This window comes from Berghia stephanieae, chromosome 3 (assembly GCF_034508935.2).
Source record: "Berghia stephanieae isolate SIO BIC M18660-M18661 chromosome 3, UCSD_Bste_1.3, whole genome shotgun sequence".
NCBI lineage: Eukaryota > Metazoa > Mollusca > Gastropoda > Nudibranchia > Aeolidiidae > Berghia > Berghia stephanieae.
Genome location: NC_088362.1, coordinates 7,584,816 through 7,608,458, shown reverse-complemented (window position 1 = coordinate 7,608,458; position 23,643 = coordinate 7,584,816). Strand labels below are relative to the sequence as shown.

Below are 23,643 nucleotides of genomic sequence, written 5' to 3'. Positions count from 1 at the left end.
AATAAAATTGATATCTCCAATGACAAAATCGACCCACAAATAAGGGAGTTTATTTTTAAAAGTTTACAATAACGGTCTTCAAAGTCATTTTTCATCACCAAAGTCGTATTTTTTTTACCGATTTTTACCAAACAAAGTGCAATGTCAATGATTTTCACCCGCAAATAAAATAGGATTTAAATCGCAATTTCTGAAACGTATTTTCTTTTCTGTCGGCAAATTTATAAAAATCAAAGCTGAAAACACCCTGCGGCAGTGACAGGGCCTGTCATTTCCTTCACAACGATTGGATTTTACTTACTGAGGCCAGTCTTGACTACCCCGCCCATGAATATTATGCCGTTGTCGGTTTTTGTCGGGTTGAATCTTAAAGAGTTAAGACATGCATAACATGCTTAGTTCAGAAAATCAATATCTTGTAAAAAAACCGGAATTAAATGACTAAACAGAAATTTTATATGTCAAGATGATTCAAGTTCTACAAACATGAAGATTATATACACTTTCTAAATTGGATAGCACCTAGTATCCACAACAATCATATCAATATCAATGACTTCAGAATATAATTTTGTGCGTGATCAAACGTCATATTCACAACTTAGTGTGACTTTGTGACTCATCAGAAGGAAAATCTTGGCACACAGAAATACACCACACCACTTGCTTGAATGTCAACCTCTTGTAGACCTGAGATGCACATTCCTCCCACCAAATCCAAGCATCAGTAACACACTTTATAGTCACCTGGAACAACTACAAAAGACGTATAACTTCTACGTCATGGCACAAGACCGAAGGGTTAGAGCTCAGGTGGTCGCTTGTTTGGATAAGTAAGTAGGCACACAGAAATACAGTGGAATCCGGATGAAGTCAACAATACCCCTGAATCAGAAAGATTGGCTGACTTTAAGCAAGGTTAACTTTAACAATTATTCATGGGACACACTCAGATCGTGGCCTTCGTAAAGTTATGTCCTGACACTGACCAAATAATGACGTCAAAATGCCAGTCTTTTGCCACAAAAGAAAACAAATCGTAAGTTGTATTCATAGTTCAACCAATGAAATAACTTGTTTCCATGAGCTCTACTAACGACAACTAACTAGGCGGTGCAAAAACCAAATAATGACGTCAAACTGCCAGTCCTTTTGGATTTCAGTGTCAGGCTATAACATAACGATGGCTACGCTCAGATACAGAACAGAAAATTTGGAACTGACAAGAGGTGTTGACTTAATGCAGATTCCACTGTAATGGCAAACGGGTGACTATTAATGTCTTCGTCTTGCCAAAAGTGATGCATCGTAGTGTAAATCATTGCTTTTGAAGGCATTAATAGGATTTAATCATAATTACTATGATACGAAATTGGACACTATGATAGTCCTTGCTTATATTCTAATTTTTACAAACAGTGATTCAATAAATTCTAACTCCAATAAAAGATTAGCTGAAATTGATAGGATTGGTCTATTTAACATTTTAAAATCTTAAAAAATGCTTTAGAATAATGGAAATTGTAATGATGGGGGTTTGTGCAAATGACTGATAAACTTATTAAAGCATCAAATTCCTTGTGGAGACGAAAATTATTTTCAACCCAGCCTTTAAAAACCTCTATTAAAATCTCGATATCAAAATTGATGTTCTTGTAACATTATTGAAACCTGGTTTGTAAACCAATAGAACTATCTCATCATCTAAGGCCCATAGCACTTCTACACCTTATCTGAAAGATGCTATCCACTGTTATTTTTGATCCCATTAGATTTAAAGTAAAAAATTATCTATCAAATAACTAAAGTGATTTTTGCAATAACCGCAGCACACCAGACGAATGTTTTGTTTTGCATTTAAGGGTGTTACGGTGCTTGCAACACATTTAGGTCAAATCAGCACCAGTAAAATGAAGATAATGGGATAGTAAAAAGTTATAGAATTACAATTAAAGTACCAAAGAAGACAAAGGGGAATTAGTTCAAATAGAAAACAGATGTACATTCCAAGAGCTCTATATCTGTGTACTTAGTTTGAGATCACCTAAATGTCTCATCCCAACACAAGCACAGGTCCCTACTAAGAGAACACACTCAAATGTTTACATATATTATATCATCTCCCAAAACTCTAACTATACATTTGAATGTTTCCCTCCCAGTCAGGGCCAGGACAAAGACAGAATGCATGTTGGAAAACAGATATATTATATGGGAATAGAAGACACAGTAATTGCCTCCCTGCCCACTATGGGACGTCAGGAACCCCGCCCAGCACACCAGACAAATGGCTTGCTGCAAAGGTCAAAACTGAGACTAGAACACCATTGACTGATAACTACTCACCAATGTTCTCAAAGACATGGGAGATGACGACAATATAAGAATAATTCCTTTCATACTTAATAATACAAAAATTAACTCAAGAATAAAAGAAAGGCCAATTTTCAGTAACGTTGGTAAACAGCAATGGGACTGTCTCAGTTCCAGTCTAGTCTTATTCCCAACATAACTAGAATATGCCTTGAAAGAGGTACAGATCATCATTACAAGGCCATGCACGGAGTTTGAAGATCACATCCTGAGAGAAATTATGAGGTAAATTTCATAAGACTAAATCACATAGATATTGAAACGATGCAAGCCATGCTGCAAAAAATACAAACTTCAAATAAATGTTTAAAAAAACGAATTCATAACTCTATCCAACAGATTGAAAACCTGCAATAAGCTAAGGTCTTTTGGGTGATCATTTGATGTAAACAGGAGAATGCGATTTTGAAGCATCCCTTTATCACACTGTCCCCAAAATCAAATTCAACAGGGAATTAAAAACTCTTGAGTATCTTTTAATACAATTATGGTCCAAGGACAAAGACAAAGACAGATGAAATGAGAATCAACGTATTCCACAAGAAACACATGGAGAACAATTCTGAACATCCACTTATCAACTAATATCTATAATATATCACTGTACCAAAATATATTGAAAAAAAAGCCCTTTTTATTTAAAAACTTTCGAAAATTGAAGTCGTCTATATCTATTGAGACTCAGATATTTCAGTAAATAAATTCATGTAAGCATATTTTGTCAACTATGGAGAATCACTAACGACATGGCCAGTCTAATTTGTTTCATTGTTGGTTGCTTTTGAGAGTTAAATTGTGGCTATGACAACATTAGAGCGCCCATGGTCTAACTTAAATTGCCTAGAAGTAACATCATATAGGCACGACACTTATCCAAAGGATAGCAATCAATTCTTGCTGAATAAAAAAATAAAACCTAGTTCCCGGAGTCTCACGATTCTTAAGGGCAATTTTCAATAAATTGATGAGGGAGGTGATAGACATATTTGGGACTTTTTATCAACATTCAATCATAATTCTGGCTAAGCATTGTGGCTGAGTCATTGAACATGTAAGTGGTAAACGTAAACCCACTTGTTCCTCAATTGAAAAGAAATCTTGACATAATATTAAGTTTTTCAAAATGTTTTCATATAAATAGAAACATTTGAAATAAAAACCAATCAATATAAACAAATGATTGTTTTTGTTTTTTTGTTTTTAAGGGTTTTACGGCGCTTGCAACACATTAAGGTCATATCAGCGCCAGTAAAAAGGAAGAAAATGGGAAAGTAAAAAGTTCTAGAATGACAATTAAAGCACCCAAGAAAAGGTAAGACAAAGGGGAATTGGTTCAAATAGGAAACAGATGTAGATTCCAAGAGCAAACTATCAAGGTACTTCGTTTGAGATCACCTAAAAGTCTCATCCAGACACAAGCACAGGCCCCCCACTAAGAGGAACACACTCAAATGTTTACAAATTATATATAACACGTAAACAAACATAATACAGTTCATAACAGAGAGATGATTTACAAGGAAAAAAATATCATCTCTCAAAACTAACTATAATACATTTGACTGTTTCCCTCCCAGCCAGGACTCTGACCAGGGCCAGGAAAAAACTAAGTAATCTCATTCCAAGACAAAGACAGAAAGCATGTTGGAAAACAGATATAAGGGGATAGAAGACACAGTATGTACCTCCCTGCCCGCTATGGGAGGAAACAAATGATTAATCTCCACACTACATCATTGTCACTCAAAAGAAGCAAGTCATTGTATGTGAGGAATTGTTGACCAGATCAGTAATTAATACAGTCCACTCTGGATAATCGCAACACCTTGGGATCAGCGAAAATGTTGCGATTAACCGAAGTTGCAATTAGCCGAAGTTAAGTTTCCTGTCCAAGTTGCGATTATCCGGAGTGGACTGTATCAGAGCAAGTATTGAGCCCAGATGAGTAGCACCTTCCACAATTCTTCTAAAAACCGTTTTCTTGTACAAGAGGACTTTGTCACTTCCATATCATAAACTTCTGACAACTAATACTTTTAAAATTTCTTTTCGGATGAATCTCATTATTTCTAAATTGTTTTTTTTTAAATTTGATCATAAAATTTTGTAACATTTTGGCACCAAGAATACAAAGGCTAGTCAGCAATTTGATTAAGTTATATGGTGGGGATGGAGAGCAAAATGAAACAATGGAATGTTACATGTTTTCGATCATTATCTATTTTAACTGTTAACCCAGATATATAGAATTGAAAGTTGTAGAAGTCAAAAATAGGGTCCAGAGAATGGATCTACATCTGCCATTTCAGATCAGGATCAGCAGTGATACGCAAAAGGCTTAACTTGGCTTGCAGAGACAGAAAATCAACACCATCAACACTTGAAGGTTTGACAAGGTGTGTAGTTAATGTTGAGAGGATGAGTCGTGTTATCTGTTGAAAGAAATAAAAAGCATTAACTTTTACAGTTTTAAAAACCTAATTAAAAATTTTTACAAAATATATGTCTCATTAAATGATTTGTAAATTATACAAATTTGCTACATCTTTAAAGCAGTTTTTAAATAATTCATTAAAAAAAACCCTCAAATGACACTTATTTTTACTTAATCGATTTTGGAAACTATTAATATTTATGCTTCTTAAGAATGGAAAATGTCATGATCCATCTTTAGTGAAATACAAAAACTATTTTGATTCTTTCCTGCACATTCAAGGCTGGAGATTTGTAAATTTATCAGCACTTGCAGACTTAGTACATTAAGTTTTACATCACAAATGGTAGGGTGTGTTACTTGTTTGAAACTTTGCTATGTGGTTTATTGTACGGTGCCTGATACTTTTACCACTGAAGTATAGTAGAAAGACATACACGGCTCACTTTGACTTGAAAATGGGGTCATTGTGTTCGAAGTTTAGTCTAAGTACCCTGGTGATAAACGCACATGTTTTCACATACTATTGGAAACGGTTGTAAAATTGAAAAGTAACATGATTTAAAGCAGCATGGGCTTTGTAAAAAAAAATATCATACAAGTACCTTAAAACAGTGTAGAAATAAATATTGTCAAGTGCTCACAGCATAACATTGAACTGTGGAATGCGACCTAAACAAATGCAGTAATCGTCTATTATTTATTGTTTTTAAAAATAAGTCCCCATCCCTTTATTTGAGATCAGTTATTTATTTTTCATTCATATCCTTTATTGATGAAAGAGGAAAAAATCAAATTGAAGTAAAAAAGAACCCCCCTCCCCCCTCCCTCTAAAAATAAAATGAAAAGAAAACAAGCAAAAAAACCCCGAAAACTTATAACACAAAATAAAACGACTCGCGAAAACATTGAAAACATAAAAATAATTATGTAACTGATTAACAACTTTCTTTATGATGAACTATTAACTCAATTTCTTACCCATTTCCTGTCTTTGAAGTCCGTTAGTTTCCAGACGGGACAATTTGGATAACTCGGCCAAATACTGAAACAAGAGATTGAATCAATTCGATAAACTATCTAAATAGTAAAAACAAAAAAATGAATTGACTCCAATGAACCATCTACAATCTTGGGACAAAATATTACAGTCAAGAACAGATATATTGACATTGTTGAGACCATGGTAAACTATCGAGATAAGCTTGTTTAATGCCATAGTTTCGTTCATGATCAGCAACGAAAATTAATTTACAAATATATAAAGATTTTATTTTCATAATTTATGTCAAAATTAAAGACCAGAAGCTATTGTAAGTCAATTACATTTTGTTTAGATCTGACAACCCACAGATTTTTCTCAGGAACATGAAAATAATATATTAATAAACAAAAAATAAAAACAGAACATAACAAAAAAAACCCCAAAAAACAACAACAAACGAGACAAACAAATAAACAAACAAAAACAAAGTTTAAGTGAACATTAATTTTGAAGTATAAGCATCCCTTTCAAACAGCAATGCACTGAAAAAAGACTTTTGAATCAAGTAATGTAATAATTTCTGAGAATTCTTAGAGTAATTAACTTATCAAATCATAAAATAACAAAGATGGAATTTAAAAAATCTATTAGTTAAATAAAAATGAACAATCATTTTCTTCTGACCTCTACGATAGAACAGTCTGAATCTTTGACCCCAAGCCTTCCCATGATTCCATTGACAGTAGCACGATAGTTGTCTCGATGCTCTCGAAGATTTAATGAACTGTAAAAAGTGGAGGAGAAAAATAAAGAAAAACAAAACCATGAGAAAACTCTATGATAAAAAAGAAGAAGAAAAAATAAATCAGAATTAAAATTTAAAATCTTTACGTGTAAATTTGATGCATTTTCAATTTGACAAAATAAACCATTGACGGTATGTTTTATCTTGTTTACAGGTATCATTTATACATGATGAGATTGTTGTAATGAAAAGCATCATGTTTTTAAATATGAAAAACAAAATCACCATTCACTCTTAAATCCATAACGTGACCACAAACTTAAAATTTATAAAACATAAACATCTAATTGTGAGCCACCCTGTCAATCTGGTATTATGTCAGAACAAACTTGATATGAAAAATGAATTTAATATAAAAATTATCAGGATTAGAAAATTTTAGTTTTCATAAAATACAGGCAATATATTCACTTTCCTCAGAGACAGCATTCTTTTTAGGTCAAATTTTATGAGTTGAGCTGGAAATTCTATTTTTAGAATCAGATTCAATCTGACATATTACAAGTTTTAAGACGATAAGTGGCAATTGAATACTGAATTCTGGTCACAATTAGAATACTACATTCTGGTGACAATTGAAATATTGAATTCTGGTGACAATTGAAGTACTGAATTCTGGTGACAATTGAAGTACTGAATTCTGGTGACAATTCAAATGAGTCAGAATAAGGAACTTAAAATTTTTAGACATAATAAAATAACTTTCTCTCATGGAGAAGGCATTCATATCAGGTCAAATTCTACGAGTTGAGCTTAAAATTTTATTTTTAGAATCAGATTCAAGTTGACAATTGAAGTACTAAATTTTGGTGAGAATTGAAGTACTAAATTCTGATAACTACCTCATCATACTCCCTGCAGATCCAAGGTAGAAAGAGTGAAAGAAGATGAAAGTCTTGCCAAGAATGTCCAACAACCACCTAGGGAAAATGATATAATAATGATAGATATTAGACATTTGTGCTTTTATTTTCTGTAAAACAAAACAATTCACTCAAAACAAAATGAACAATGCTTTGTGTTGGCAATTTACGCAATTAATGTACACGAATTTAAATATACAACATAATTAAGTTATAAAACTAATAATATATTGAAACATAAAACTTTTCATAAATGTCTGAGCATTAACATTTTATGTTTGTAGATTTATGTAAATACACATAAAAATACACCCACCATACAATGCCCCAAAAAATATTAAAAACCAAAACTGAAAAATCAACTTAGAGGAAGAAGAAAAAAACAGAAACAAAACAACAACAAAAAACTATGGGGGGAAAAAAACAAAAAAAACAAATAAATAAAAATCATAGTGGATATTCGTCAGTAATGACCCCAGCCACTGGCGCCTGATGGACAGTACTGACCAATATCCCCACCCTTGCGGAGTAGCTATTGGTCAGTACTAAGCGCTGGTTCCTTTTTTTATTTATTTATTATTTTTTTTTCGACTAAATATTTTGACTTCAACTATCCTTTTTTCTACTGGCGCTAAGTCAACTGTGAGATTTTCATATTGGTTTATGCAGAATTATTAATTGTTTTTTTAAACAAAATTATTATTATTATTGTTAACTTAAGTACATTAGCTCTAGTATGACTAGAATCCGAAAGTGTGCCGAAATGTGCCAAATGCCATTGATGTGACAAAATTTGGCCACATTTCCAACTCTGTTTTGTTTTCAGTGGGTTTAAAAAAATCTTTGTTGTTTTTTTGTGGGTTTTTTTTGTTGTTGTTATTTTTGTCTGTTTTGTTTTGCTCTTTTTTTCATCTTATTTACATCTTCTTTTCAAAGATTTTGGATTATCTGGATAATAGAATCAACGGTGAATGGGAATAATTTGACCAACTTCGCGTATGCATCGCTTTCTGTGACATGAATATAGTCCATAATATTATAGTTCAATAGGACTTGTTTAAAGTCGTAAACTTTGAAGCTAAAGAAGAAAAAGTTGATATTAGACAGAATTCGAGATAACAACAGAAATTAAGAAAATGGCTTGAAAGCGTTTCTGTTTTTCTTTTCATTAAAAATATTTTGACAGTTAATTCATTTCGCTACACCATTAGATTGTCAACAACATAAAGCCTGCCCACTGCCCACACCATCCTCATTTTGCCGGCCGACTCTCGATCAGATGGTCAGCTATTACGAAAGATTGAGTTGACCTGATATACCAATGAATATCATCCATTGCAACTAAAATTACTCTTAATGACTTATTAAATAGAATGGGGTTGAAATGCACTGTAGAAAATATTGTTCAAGAACTTTATTTCTAACCCTAACAAAAACAAAATGATGACCAATTAGATCAGAACAGGTTGTTAACAACACAAAGAGGCGCTACTGTGATTACGTCTTTGGATATGATTTAGTTAAATTTTTCACTCAAGTAGCTACTGAAGTTCTTGTTTTGTAAAAGTTTCGATTTTAAAATTTATTTTTAGTTTAGTCTTTTTTATTCAATTTGGCATATATTTGCCTAAAATGTCTGTTTTCATTTTGAATGTCCTTTTCTTTCTTCTCTCATTTTTTAATAATGATAAATGATAACGGTTATGCAGTTTCCTAAGGTCTAACCTCTTACCATTGAATATATGACAACATAACAGCATCAGTCTTGAAATGTTTCTTTTTAGCGAGCAGACCAGATATGAGTTGACCCTGGAATTGAAGTGGAAAAAGATGAATTTCCCCTATATAATAATAACAATAACAATAATAATAATAATAATAATAATAATAATAATAATAATAATAATAATAGTAATAATAATAATAATAATAATAATAATAATAATAATAATAGTAATAATAATAATGATAATAATAATAATAATAATAATAATAATAATAATAATAATAATAATAATAATAATAATAATAATAATAATAATAATAATATTAATAATAATAAAATAATGATGATGATGATGATGATGATGATGATGATGATGATGAAATTCAAATTTTCCACCACATTAACAAAATATTCAGTGTCATTATTAATGGAGGAGTGGATTTTTAAAAATCCACGATATTACTTTCTGATTCATTAATTTATTCATTACAAAATGGACTAAAATGAATACCGAGTGATCAATTGTCTGTCTGAAGGTAAATGATATGAAGATATAGAGAGGGTGTAATGAAATAATAATTGTATGTGCCATCTAATATTCATCTCTATTAAAGTCAATAAAGATTTTATACGATTAATTACAACTAACAAAAGGACATTTCAGATCAACAAAATGCTTTCCTAACTACTGTCACTAAAGCAATCAGTATGAGATGAGGTTCATTACTTTCTTGGTGTCTTTAACAAGTCGTAGACAATTTACACCATCAACAATGGTTAAAATATGTTTGCATTGTACCACAATGGTGAAAATCACTGCTGTTACATCTTATAAAAGCCACTTTTAATGTGCAGAATTTTTTTGTGTGCGGCTATGTGGTCTTGTGGTATGGCACCCGCTTTCGGACCGGAAAGTCCTGAGTTCGAGCCTCGCTCGGCACTTAGTTGAGCCCTTGGAAAAGGCTCTTTACTCACTTTCTCTCACTGTGTAAAATGAGTAACTGGTCATTAACAGCCTTGTCTCTGTCTGAAAAAAAAACAAATCGCCTAACAGGCGTCATGTCCCGTCCTACATGTTAAGTGTTACTGTTGGCCAGGGACCACTTGTAAAGTGCCTTGAGCACGTTTAGTGGATATTGCGCGATATAAATGCTCTATTTTTTTTTTAATGGACAGGCCAGTCTATGTCAGTCTGTATTTTGGTTTCCAAAAAAATGGAGAAAAAAAAAACCATTCGTTTTCATGGTCGGGGTAGTAGCCTCTTAAATGGAAGATCCAAACCACAGTTCATTTATGAATTTCCACACACACACACACACACACACACACACACATACTCACACCCACACCCAAACACACACAGTTTGAATATGCGATGTGATAATTTTATTTTTTTGGGTATTTTTTCCATGTTTCTAAGATTTTCGTAAATTTTGTATTGTTTTTAGTTTCGACCAGTTCTTGACAGAGCTCATTCCATAAACAAATAACAGAGGGAAATAAGATAGGCGCGTGTCTGTTTTTGAAGTTTGAATTGATAACCAGTTGTCATGTCCTCGTGTCAATACTCAGAATTAAGGCATGTGTTCCAGTGGGCCAAATCATTTTGAGTGAAGAGTCAAACAAATTAAAAACTTGGTTCCTTTGGGAATGTTTTTGGTCCGTTGTTTTAATTCAATGGAGTTATGACTAGGATCACCAATATTAAGATGATGAAAGACAACCAACGTGTAATAATTTGAAGGTCTGATAATCCAAATTGTTATAGGCTCATTGTTGTAGGTAATGGAAATAATCTTAAACCATTTATAACAATGTTATGGAAATAATCTTAAACCATTTATAACAATGTTATGGAAATAATCTTAAACCGTTTATAACAATGTTATGGAAATAATCTTAAACCATTTATAACAATATTATGGAAATAATCTTAAACCATTTATAACAATGTTATGGAAATAATCTTAAACCATTTATAACAATGTTCTGGAAATAATCTTAAACCATTTATAACAATGTTCTGGAAATAATCTTAAACCATTTATAACAATGTTAAATCAAGTCCAAAATTGTGTTTGATTATTAGACCTGCTAATATGAGCATGTGGAAGACAAATCCTCAATTTAATATGCAGCATCCCACTAGGTTAATAAATAAGTAAAAAGTAAATAGGACTCACCTGGTAATGTGGAGCATAAATGTTTCTCTTTTCAACATCAATTACTGTACTTGCCTTCTGATATAGCAAACAAAAACAAACAAAGAAAAAGTATTACAATAATATTATCTATAGTTCATGTTTAGCTAGAGGACAAAATGTCAAATATTTTAATTCAAATACATTTACAAGGAGCTAGGGTCATCGGACCATAATCAAATCTTAATTATTTTCAGCTTTAAGCTAGATGGAAGTTTTTCAACAACAAGTAAAAAAATATAAAAGCATAGCTTAAAAAAACCCCCATTAATATAAGAATTGATATATACTAAATATGTGGTTATGTGGTCTAGTGGTATGGCACTCGTTTTCGGATAGGAAGGTCCTGGGTTCGAGCCTCGCGCTTGGCGCATAGTTGAGTCCTTGGAAAAGGCTATTTACTCACATTCTCTCACCGTACTCAGTTGTAAAATGAGTACCTGGCCGTTAACAGCGTTGTCTTTGTCCGAAAAATTGTAATATCGCCTATAGCAGGCGTCATGTCTCGTCCTGCATGTTAAATGTTGCTGTTAGCCAGGGACCCCTTGTAAAGTGCTTTGAGCACATTTTAGTTGATATTGCACTATATAAAGCTCAATTTTAAATCATAATATTGGTTAATACTCACTTTGACTGCTGAAGGTACACAAGAATCAAGGCTTTTCCTGTCATCTCTGCAAAGTCCTATGAGTCTAAGTTTTGACAAGTCTGAAATTCGTAAATGCTTTGAAGTCCATTCTAAAACATATTGCTGACGCCTGAAATGTGATTGAGAAATGGGACAATAGTAAATCATGCTTCTGACAATAGAATACGCGTTTAGAACTTGAATATCGACACTCAAATATATTATTTATTAATTTCTTTTTTTATCAATGAGTCCTTTTTATTCCATGTTCTTTCCCTACTTTGTGAATTACAATATTGAAAATTTGCATTAAATCAAATATGCAGCAATTTTTTGGACAAATCTCGATAAGAATCACCTTCAGGAGTGAGGTTATTTCAGTGTTTTAGAAATTTTCAAAATTTATAATTGATTTTTTAAAAAAAATAATAACAAAAAAATAAAATAAATAACTTAAATTTAAAAAAAATAAAACAAAAATAAATGTATATAGACATATATATCATGTAAAAATATATTTAAAAAAAAAAAAAAAAATATATATATATATCACTATTTTAAGCAACCTTTACACTCATTCATAGACAGATCAAATGTTCTAATAAAAAATAAATGGCGTAAACCAATTGTGCAAGGAATCCTTAGCAATATAGATTAGCTTTGACTCTAAAAGTGAAGAAGCAAAATAGTTTGAAGAAGAGGTGAAATGATTGTAAAGAAAACAGAAGGAAAAAAAATGAAAAATCAGAATTTCATCATTAAATTTGATTTCAATGAAACCCCTCTATTGAGTATTTAATACTGACTTTTTAGTGGAAGGAATGAAAACTGCTAAGGCATTGACAATTTTTAAGACTTCCGGTTCCAATCTAGAGACACCCACTACAAGGACAGGCCGACCAATCATCAGGCTATACACAGCATGCTGGAAATTGTTGTATCCGTTCAATACTTCCAAAATACCATAGCCTGTTGAGGACAATCAAATGTGGATCAAACCTTGATATTTATATCAATCTATAATTCACTGAAAGATTATAACAACAACATATAATGATGATGATGATGATGATGATGATGATGATGATGATGATGATGATGATGATAACAACAATAATAATAATAATAATAATAATAATAATAATAATAATAATAATAATAATAATAATAATAATAATAATAATAAAGAGAAGAAGAAGAAGAAGAAGAAGAAGAAGAAGAAGAAGAAGAAGAAGAAGAAGAAGAAGAAGAAGAAGAAGAAGAAGAAGAAGAAGAAGAAGAAGAAGAAGAAGAAGAAGAAGAAGAAGAAGAAGAAGAAGAAGAAGAAGAAGAAGAAGAAGAAGAAGAAGAAGAAGAAGAAGAAGAAGAAGAAGAAGAAGAAGAAGAAGAAGAAGAATGACAATAAAACATTTACAAGAGCAATAAGAACTTTAACAATATTTCTAATACATCTAAAATAACAATATCAATTTAATGTTCACTTTATTTATATATATGTCCACACACACTGTAACTTGTTGAACTAAATATCAAAGCCCTGAACACAAGTTGAGCTTTAACGGTTTTATTTATTTATTCATGTATTTTTGTTTTTTTTGTCACTAAACAACAAACAATTTTATATTGTTTTAACAAGCCTATCTAAACATTCAACAAACCTGTTCGTCCATGAGTGATGTTGTTGAGCCAATCACCCAAAGTTATTTGTTTAGTTATATTTTTTGTCACTAAACAACAAACAATTTTATATTGTTTTAACAAGCCTATCTAAACATTCAACAAACCTGTTCGTCCATGAGTGATGTTGCTGAGCCAATCACCCAAAGTGTACAAACCATGTCGTGGTCTCCTGAATATAACATGATAGAAGAAAAAAAGTGTTAACGAGCAGTACAGTAAAAATATATGAAGCCAGAATGCAAATGAGCCTGAGAGTTTGCAAATGTCTCAGTGAGAATAATCAAAGCACAGTCAAACCTGTATATAACGATCACACAAGATTAGCGGCCAAGGTGGTTGTTAAATGTCTGAAGACTGAGTTGTTCCGTGAGGCTTATTTTTTTATGAAATAGATGTAGCTTAGATTTTGTTTTTGTATTCATGCTTATTATGTTGTGTGTTTTTTTTGTAAAGCGCCGCAGAGCCTGCTTAACGTGGATGTTTAGGCGCTATATAAATTCATTATTTACTCACTTACTTACTTATATACAGGTTTAATGATGGGGATGGGGGGGGGGGGGGGGGGGGGGGTGTACACTATCTTCAGCCTATCTTAGTCAGTTAATTGAAGACAAAAAAAGGAAATCTTTCAACCGAGACTTTAAAGTTGTCAGGGATTCTGAGCATCTGACAGGCCCTGGAACTGGAAGGGTGCTCCGTGGGATGTACTATGTGTTTTGCCTTTCACAATAATTTTGTCAATCATTGCTTGATCTCAGATTTCTTTTAGGGACATATATATTAATACGTTCTCTAATATGGCTAGGACTATCAGTACTCTGTACCTGGTACCAATTTTATTTACTATTTTTTGTATCAAATGGCAACTAATGAAGGTTGTGGAGAAGAAGTTTGTCTGACACTCACCATGCTGCTGGGTTTACTTCATTATTCCCTTTGTTGAAATCTGCAATGCGATATAAACAAATATATATTAATGGCGCAACAGTGTTATAGCAATCCAATGGTGTGTATTATTGAATAAATTTGAAAAAAACTCATTGAATTAAAACAATTGTATTTTTTACAATCCTTTGTCTACAATACTGCCGCTGTTTTAAAAAACACAGTATATGCAATGTTAACCAAATGTAAAATTTCGAGTTAAAATGACAAAACTATGAAACTATAATCTTTCGCCCTTGAAAAACACTATGTTTATTCTTCTCAACAAAACACGTTTATTAACTCGATCCGAGTTATATATGTATTACCATAAATTCAATTTTCAGCAACTGAATCACCCCAACATAATACCATTTTGAGACAATATGTCACATATATATCTTTTTTGTGCATTATTATTTGATATGTTATCACAATATCCCAAATGCTGCATTAGAGTCGCAAGTCATTAGGACAAACTTATCAAGGATGGTCTGTCTATAATGAAAGGCCTGACAACAGTTTTTGGTCACACTCGAAAGAGGTTGTTTGTTGTTTGTTTTTAAGGGTTTTACGGCGCTTGCAACACATTTAGGTTATATCAGCGCCAGTAAATAGGAAGAAAATGGGATAGTAAAAAGTTCTAGAATTACAATTAAAGCACCCAAGAAAAAGTAAGACATGGGGGAACTGGGAACAAATAGGGATCAGATGTAGATTCCAAGAGCATACCACCAATGTACTTAGTTTGAGATCACCTATAAATCTCATCCGGACACAAGCACAAAATCCAACATAGAGGAATACACTCAAATGCTTAAATTATACATTCAAAATAACAAATATAATAAAACATAACAGAGAGATGATTTACAAGGAAAAAAATATCATCTCCCAAAACAATAACTATGCATTTGACTGTTTCCCTCCCAGCTAGGACTCCGGCCAGGGCCAGGACAAAACCAAGTAATCTCATTCCAAGACAAACACAGAAAGCATGTTGGAAGACAGAAATAAGGGGATAGAAGACACAGTATGTACCCCCTGCCCACTATGAGAGGACACTCGAAAGAGGGCTGAGGCAGCCAGAGACTAATAATCAAAATATCAAACTTGAAAAGATGATAAGGCATAATTAACTATAACAGCTTATTTACAGTAATTGGAAAGTGTTGACTTGTGATATAATTACTATGTTTCATTTGAGACTGTGACTTCGCTCATAAATTAAATTTCTTGAGGCAATTGCTATATTGAAGCATTTTTACCAAATCGCCAAGCCAAATCATCCTTTTCTTTTTGCTACGACAAAGTAATCTTAGCTGTAGGTAACAGTAGACGGGTCTCCCTGGTTACTGGAACTCAGACCAGTTAACTTAGGATTTACATTCACAAATCCGTTTCATCCAAGTTTCACAAATTCAAAATGTGACCTATCGTCTTAAAATGGTATTATGTCAGAATAAACTAATAATAATAATATATATTTTATTCATACAAAAAAAATGGAAATTTGTTTACAGACGCGGTATGCATAAAAATGTATAAACACAAAGTTGAGAATCTATGGCGACAATGTATATATATATATATATATATATATATATATATATATATATATATATATATATATATATATATATATATATATATATATATATATATATATATATGCAAATTAAATTTAAAGTCAACAAATAGGAAAATTTAAGCTTTTTTCAAGTTTAAAAGACAACACTCATTCTTCTCAAATTTTAAAAGTTAAGCTTAATGTCGAATTTTAATCAAACTAAATAATATTGTTTTGAGATGATTGTTTAAAATATAATATGAATTGCATTAAAAAAAAAAACCCAAAAGGTTCTTACTTTCTATTCCCTCTTTGGAATTCGAGTTGTCACCAGAAGTTTGAGCTGATTGCCCATCATGGGGTTGTAATCTATCATTGGAATCAGGATCAGTAAAATATGGGAACAGGTCTCGTATGGAAATGTCTGTGAAATCAGACTGGTTTGACGTAGCCGCTGAAATCTGTCCCTGTATGCTGGTAGCAGTGGGAGATGATGACAGCGGCGATATGCCATGATGCTTAGCAATAAAAGATGAAGGTGAAGGAGAATGTTGTCTGTCTTGTAGAAAGTCATAGGTTATTTTGATACCAGATTTATCACTGTCGCATTCCTCTTGATGATCTAATACAAAACGTTCTGGCTGTGATGATGTGGATGAAAATGATGACAATATAGGGGATGACGACAAAGCACCGGGGTTATTTCTATCTTCAACAATAGCCTTATCGGTAACAGTGGATTTACAGTGACCATTATTGACTGGACTAGATCCAGAGGATTTTGAGTCAAAGTGGTTCAAGGATGGTGAAACAGATTTTGGTACTGTAATGTTTGAATTCCTTTGTGAAACACTTTGTGGACTATGACAACACTGATTGGTTTCCTTCACTATGCAAGACTCTTTGTCACTATTTATATTATTATCACAATAAAAAGAAGTGTCATCAGCATTGCTTGTTGGAGAATTTGAACACACGTTTTCATTTTGGAGAGAACTCGACGAATGTGAGTTGGAACTACTTTCAACACTTTGACATTTGACTACCTCTTTCACGTTTTCTGAGGAGATGTTGCATATATCAAGATTATGACACAGAGAATCTTCTTCCTTCCTTTCTATATGTGCTTGATTTGAGACAGTATTTTCATTAGCTACTATAACAATATTTGAACACTCTCGAACTGTTGAATAACCCGAGATATGATCACCGTGACTAGCAGATCCCTCCTTTTCAGAATCATTTTCATCGTCAGTACACCCAAGTGATATCACAGACAATGGCCTCTTAATCTTCTCCTTAAAAACAAGAACTGGAGGTTCCTCTACATCACTAAGCCTTATTCTGTGCCTGATTTCTTCCATCACATTTCCATCGCTTTCACAAGCACCAGCTTCTTTGTATGATGATTTAATACTTTCATAAGTTTCATTCTCCTCTCTACATGCACACGCAGTCCCTTTCTCTGCGGTATTGGAACATTCATTGGACTCTCCATAATATTCATCTTCCATGAGAAGTGAGATGTCATTCTTATCTATTGAAGATGGAGCTGACTGAAACAAGTGACCACTGAAATATAAGAATATGAATAAAAAACATTTGAAAGTCGTCATTAAATTTTACGATGAGAAAATCCTATTTAAGACTACAATTTATACATCTTAAACCTGAATTATAGTTATAGCTAACCACTCACTCTTTTAATACCACAACAAAAGAGCACTTGAGAGTAGTATTGGAAAAAATGATAAAGTGAAGCCCAAAAAAACAAATTAGTATGATGTAATATATTCATCTCTAAAAAACATTGTGAAATTGAATGTAAGCTTCAATTTAATAAAAGAAAACAAATAGTGTGGACGTTTCAGATTTCCCCTTTATCAACAAAACACAATAAATGAAACACGACAGACAAATGAGCTTACATTCAATTTCATATTGTTATTTCTATGAGCTTTAAGCAGCAACATTTACATTGTATTCATCTATATTCAGTACATGTCATTCATTATGACATTTCTTACTTCAGACTGTCATTAGTATGTCCTGATCCTGGTGACGCATTGTTTGCCCTCAGAGCAGAGGTAAAGGAATCAGCAGATTTAAAACTGTCAGTAGAGTCCAGCTGAAAACAAAATTCACTTTTTAATAATACCAATTATAAAACATTGCAACTCACTAAGATTGTTCATTAAAGAATAAAAAAGTCCTACACTTTTCATCTTTTAGCAAAGCAGCTTAAAAAACTAAAAATCCCTCTCCCTCAAAAAAAAAACTATGAAAAAATATTATTTTACCTAAAACTATAAATCAAAGTATTGTAGAATAAAGACATTCAAAGACCGGTAGATCACGGCTGTTGAAGCAACTTTATGAAATAACAAGAGCCAATAGATATTCAAATGGTAGATTATAAAAAAAAAAAATGAAAACAATGGCCTATCATCTTATTTAGTTCCAATGACTATCGGATGCTTAAGCTATGTGATCAAGGATACCATTATTTAATTCTTCGCGTTAATGCTTGATAATGATATCAAAAGCAAAGAATAACTTTCCTTTAATTGGCAATTAAGAAGAAAAAAAAGAGTTATTACAAAAAAAAAAAAAAAGGAATGCCAATAGTTGTATTAAAACTACAGATTATGTAAAAGTAAATGTAAAAGTGAGATATTATACCGAGGTACTGGATGCCCATGGTGGATACTGGATCAAAGAGAATTCCTCATCTTCGTCAAAACCTGATGAATTTTGTTTGCTACGAAGGAGTAAAATAATATTTTGTAGGGTAAAACATATTAAAAAAAAAAAAAAAAGAAAAAGAAAAAAGAAAAAAATTATAATAATAACAACAACAACAATTAATATTACTATCATTATTATCATGATCCATGCTGCAAATATAACACTACTCTCTCTCTCTCATTCTGCTTTAATGTTATGGTAAACAACTCAGGGAAAATCAGATTTAGTATCAAAATTATTATAATTATAAAATCTGAGGTTTTATTAGCACTCTAAGAAAATGCTAGATTCGCCAAAATTAAGAATATATATTAATAAAACTCAAACAACATTATTCAAGATTTTAAATTCAATTATCACACCTAGATCATATTGAGGTGGTGAGTTTCGCATATGCTGTGCAGGATAGAAGAAAATAATATACAGACAATATACAGTGCAGCTGTTTAATTGGAACAGGCCCGTTACACAGAATTAATGGAGATAAAGATAAAGGGAGTAAATCTGACTCATGAATGAACAACACAGAACAAACGGCGTTTCGGCCTTTGGCCTTTTTCAAGTTTACAATTAAATCAGATATACAAACATTAACAATGAAGACAATACAAGAATACCCAGACAGCTGGATACATGTTTACACAGATGGATCTGCCTACAAAGGAACTAAAAATGCTGGGTATGGGTTTGTAGTAAAATACCCAGATCAAACCTGTGATGAAATCTACAATTCCTACGGAAGCCCCTGCTAAAAACTATGAGGCAGAGGCAGTTGTAATAGAAGCCTCACTGCGACAACTCTCCTCTGTTTTCCAGCTAAACCCTTCAAAACTTTTCCACACTGTCATCTTCACAGACTCCAAATCGGTTCTCCAAGCTCTGGATTTAAATAAACTCACCTCAACCTTCAATAACTTAAGATCTCAACTAGATGAATTCCTTACAACACACAGAATAGACTTATCTCTCCAATGGGTACCGGGACATTCAAATATACCAGGAAATGATAATGCAGACAGACTAGCCAGACTCGGATCAACACTTTTACAACCATCAATTCCAGTATCCTTAGACACAGTGAAACAAATAAGAGAGAAGAATGGATGAACAGTTGGGCAATGAGCACCACGGGTAGATGTATGTTTTCCCCATATGACCACTCCTGTAAAGACTGATAGCCTAAATAAGCTCAGAAGACGCCAGTAAAACATCATCTTTCATCTAAGAACACAACACAGACCGCTCAACAGCCATTTAAGCAAAATTACAAAAGACACGTCCCCTTCCTGCCCCTTATGTCAACACCCCAATGAAACAGCAACACACCACTTGCTTGAATATCAACATCTTGAAGACCTGAGATGCACATTTCGCCCACCAAATCCAAGCATCAGTAACACACTGTACAGTAACCTGGAACAACTACAAAAAATGAATAACTTCTACGTCATGGCACAAGACCGAAGGTGAGAGCTCAGGTGGTCGCTGGTTTGTCTAAGTAAACAAGTCTGCTTAACGACAGAGAAACCAGGATAAACTCCAGATCCATCTGCCTGAATGCTTTAAAGGACTACATAAAACTTAAACAACCACACCGTGAGAAGGAAGGGATCCTGTCTGGAGCAATACATTTTTTGTGTCTTTAAATAAAAGTATTTAAAATAAAATACTACTCACATATGGATGCCTGCCAGAAGATTTCCTGTTACACACTGGCCATGATAGATGCTTGTACAAGTCGGCTCTGGATGAAATGGAAATCGATGGAAAGATGAAATTCTATTCAAAAATGTTTATGTCTCGGATCTAAGTTAATATGAAAGTGAAAAATAGGGGAGTAAGCTATACTGCAAGATCAAAATCTGAAAAAGTGGGAATGATATATTGTGAGACTATCTCTTTAACCATATATAAGATTCACTCTTCTCAAATCGAATGTTCTCCAACTCACTTCATTCCACGATGAAGAATCATCATCCTCCTCATCATAATAATAATAATTATCATTTCAATTATTATCATTACAGAAAAACCATCCTTCCTCACCTAAAGTAGCTAATGTCAAAACTTTAGAAGATTACACGAAATAATCAGGAGATATATAAACATAAATTACTAACAATTTGCTCTGTATACCAAAATACGAATTAACACATCCACAAATAAATAACTTTTTGATCTTGCATTCAACATTAATCTGATATTTGATACAGCTTCATATTCTTACTTACTCATTAGCTTTGACTCTGATTTCTCTAACTCAAGCAGAACCATGTCTCTCTTAAAGTACTGAAAAGATAAAAACATAAAAATAATGACAAACGATAAAAGATGAAAATGTGACTTCAAAACATAATGAGAAATTTCGTATAACCTAACTGTAGAACTGGATGTTGCCCTATTATCACAATTTCGGGTTTGCATTTTCATCATTATTCTAAAACAAAAAGTATGTATATATGTTGATTTATGTATGTTTCAGCATTTTGAATTCATTTTTTTTACAACTCTTCACATAGAATTTAAAATCGTTATTAAATTTATTTATTGGAAAATGTCATTTGTTTTCATTTAAAGTTTTAGAGATATTGATTTTAAAAAGTAGGCTATATGATAATTTGGTTTGCTAAACATATCCTTGAAAAATAATAAAATCAAATAATTATTATCAAAGTAGATATTCATTTAGACATCATTATATATTTCTCACACCATTCAGATCCATCTAAAAGAATTAATTTATAATTGATGTACATTGATTTGATTGTTTATATAGAGAAGAAAAAGACAAAACACATTTACCGCATATAAAGACCTCAATTTTTTCAGCCCTTCCTTTGCTCCCCACGAGCAAAGTTCATGCAGTCCCCTCAGAGGCGCATTGAAACGTTTTGCTTTCTTTGTCTCGACCAAAAGAGGCTGAAAAGGTATAAAAGGTCATTCCAATCGTTAAAAAAACATGACAATGCTAGGGGAACAAAATTTTACTGAACTTTTACGCAAATCCATCGACTAAACCAACCCGTATCTGAACACTGGACTACACCGAAGGGCTAGAGCTCAGGTGGTCGCCGGTTTGGAGAAGAACACTGGACTACAGTAAAAAGACATTATGTACTGACTGACTTAATAATAATCAATAAATGACATCACATTATTGTAAGGGTAACAATAGGTCAAGTGTGATTTTACTTTAATCTGGTGCTCACTAGATGGAGGCAGGGCTGCCAAGTTCAGAAAGTCAAAATGAGGGACGGAATAATAGGAAGACGGAAGACGCGTACATATACACAAACCCACCCACACACATACACACACACATATACACAAACCCACCCACACACACATATACACAAACCCACCCACACACACAAATACGCACTGCCAAAATTAAATAGGGACAGTAGCCAACAGTACACAATAATACTACAAATTGGATGTAGTTTAAAATATCTTGGTCATTGACCCCAGTACTGGATGCATCATATATAATAATACTAATACCTCAGTCATTGACCTCCTATAATGCAATATTATTTAACATCAACTACAAACACCTTAAGGGGACTAATCAGACACACAAAATATGTCAGAATTGACCATAGAGGACGATATCACAGTCATATTCTCCTAATACTAATAAATATCAACAACTGGGCTGAAATGCGGGATATGAGGCAGTGATGCGGGACAGTAGTCCCAAATGCGATGCGGGATTGTCCCGCATGATGTGGGACACTTGGGAGCCCTGTGGAGTTTTTTTATCTAATCGGCTCACTTTCCACAATCTTTTGGCTTCCGTTCACCCAGTAATTGAAAAATATGCAGAGGTTTTTTAAGTTACTGAATTCCATAAATATACTGAAAATTGGCAACCCTGTAGCTTTGCCTATTTCTTACAGCAGTAACGAGAAACAATTAGGTCACCGTCTATGAATGGTAGAACTGATTACTGGCTATCCTTTTTCTTTTTGAATATTTAGTGTAAATGCTGCTGCTCGAAGCTCGAAGAAATAAATAATAACGTGAAGTTGAATGTAAGCTTCAATTTAATTACAAAAACAGATCAAATGAACGTTTCGGGTTTCCCCTTTATCAACAAAACAGGATGATTGAAACACCACAGATGAATGAGATGATGTGGTTGTGGCGTAGTTAACTACGCCACAACCACATCATCTCATTCATCTGTGGTGTTTCAATCATCCTGTTTTGTTGATAAAGGGGAAACCCGAAACGTTCATTTGATCTGTTATTGTAATTAAATTGAAGCTTACATTCAACTTCACGTTATTATTTATATCTTTTTGAATATGCACATCAACAGTAAAATTTAACCTTAGTCGGATGGTTTATCCGAAGAAGAAGAATCTCTGACATCATGATTATCATCATATCTTGTCGCGCCAGTGAGTCAGCCAGTCCCGGGCAGTCTGGTTGCATTCCCTCAGGTCAGCATTGGTGCAGTGAGGTCCCAGCGAGCATTCGGACAGGATGTGGTCCATGGTCTGTCTGGGGTGACCGCATGGGCATTCAGTGCCCGGTGAGATTTTCCATTTAAAGAGATTGGTGACGGTGTTTCCCACCTTTGCTCTAGCTCTGTTCAACGCCACCCAGTCTTTTCTCTTGAGGTCTGTGCCTGCTGGGAGCTTTTCTGTTGGGGGCTGGAGGGCATCGTTTGCTGTCTTGTCCCATTCTACCCATTT

At 33.1% G+C, this 23,643-nt stretch overlaps 1 protein-coding gene across 4 annotated transcripts in view; it reads right to left on the bottom strand.

Annotated features, from left to right (window-relative positions):
• Positions 1-3,556: 3,556 nt before the first annotated feature.
• LOC144967083 (uncharacterized) overlaps positions 3,557-23,643 on the bottom strand; it is a 37,288-nt gene continuing 17,201 nt past the window's right edge. For 3 of the 4 annotated variants that reach the window (XM_078903903.1, XM_078903904.1, XM_078903907.1), the window contains exons 10-25: positions 21,740-21,856; positions 21,169-21,226; positions 20,615-20,681; positions 18,872-18,950; positions 18,217-18,317; positions 16,488-17,761; positions 14,602-14,641; positions 13,800-13,864; positions 12,822-12,984; positions 12,016-12,145; positions 11,370-11,426; positions 9,193-9,269; positions 7,440-7,517; positions 6,477-6,576; positions 5,789-5,852; positions 3,557-4,805 (exon numbers count right to left, since the gene is read on the bottom strand). In XM_078903903.1, the coding sequence (XP_078760029.1) occupies positions 4,747-4,805; positions 5,789-5,852; positions 6,477-6,576; positions 7,440-7,517; positions 9,193-9,269; positions 11,370-11,426; positions 12,016-12,145; positions 12,822-12,984; positions 13,800-13,864; positions 14,602-14,641; positions 16,488-17,761; positions 18,217-18,317; positions 18,872-18,950; positions 20,615-20,681; positions 21,169-21,226; positions 21,740-21,856 (2,529 nt within the window). In that variant the 3' untranslated portion in view covers positions 3,557-4,746. The remainder of the gene's footprint in view (positions 4,806-5,788; positions 5,853-6,476; positions 6,577-7,439; positions 7,518-9,192; positions 9,270-11,369; positions 11,427-12,015; positions 12,146-12,821; positions 12,985-13,799; positions 13,865-14,601; positions 14,642-16,487; positions 17,762-18,216; positions 18,318-18,871; positions 18,951-20,614; positions 20,682-21,168; positions 21,227-21,739; positions 21,857-23,643) is intronic. The other variant, XM_078903905.1, reaches the window with a different exon arrangement.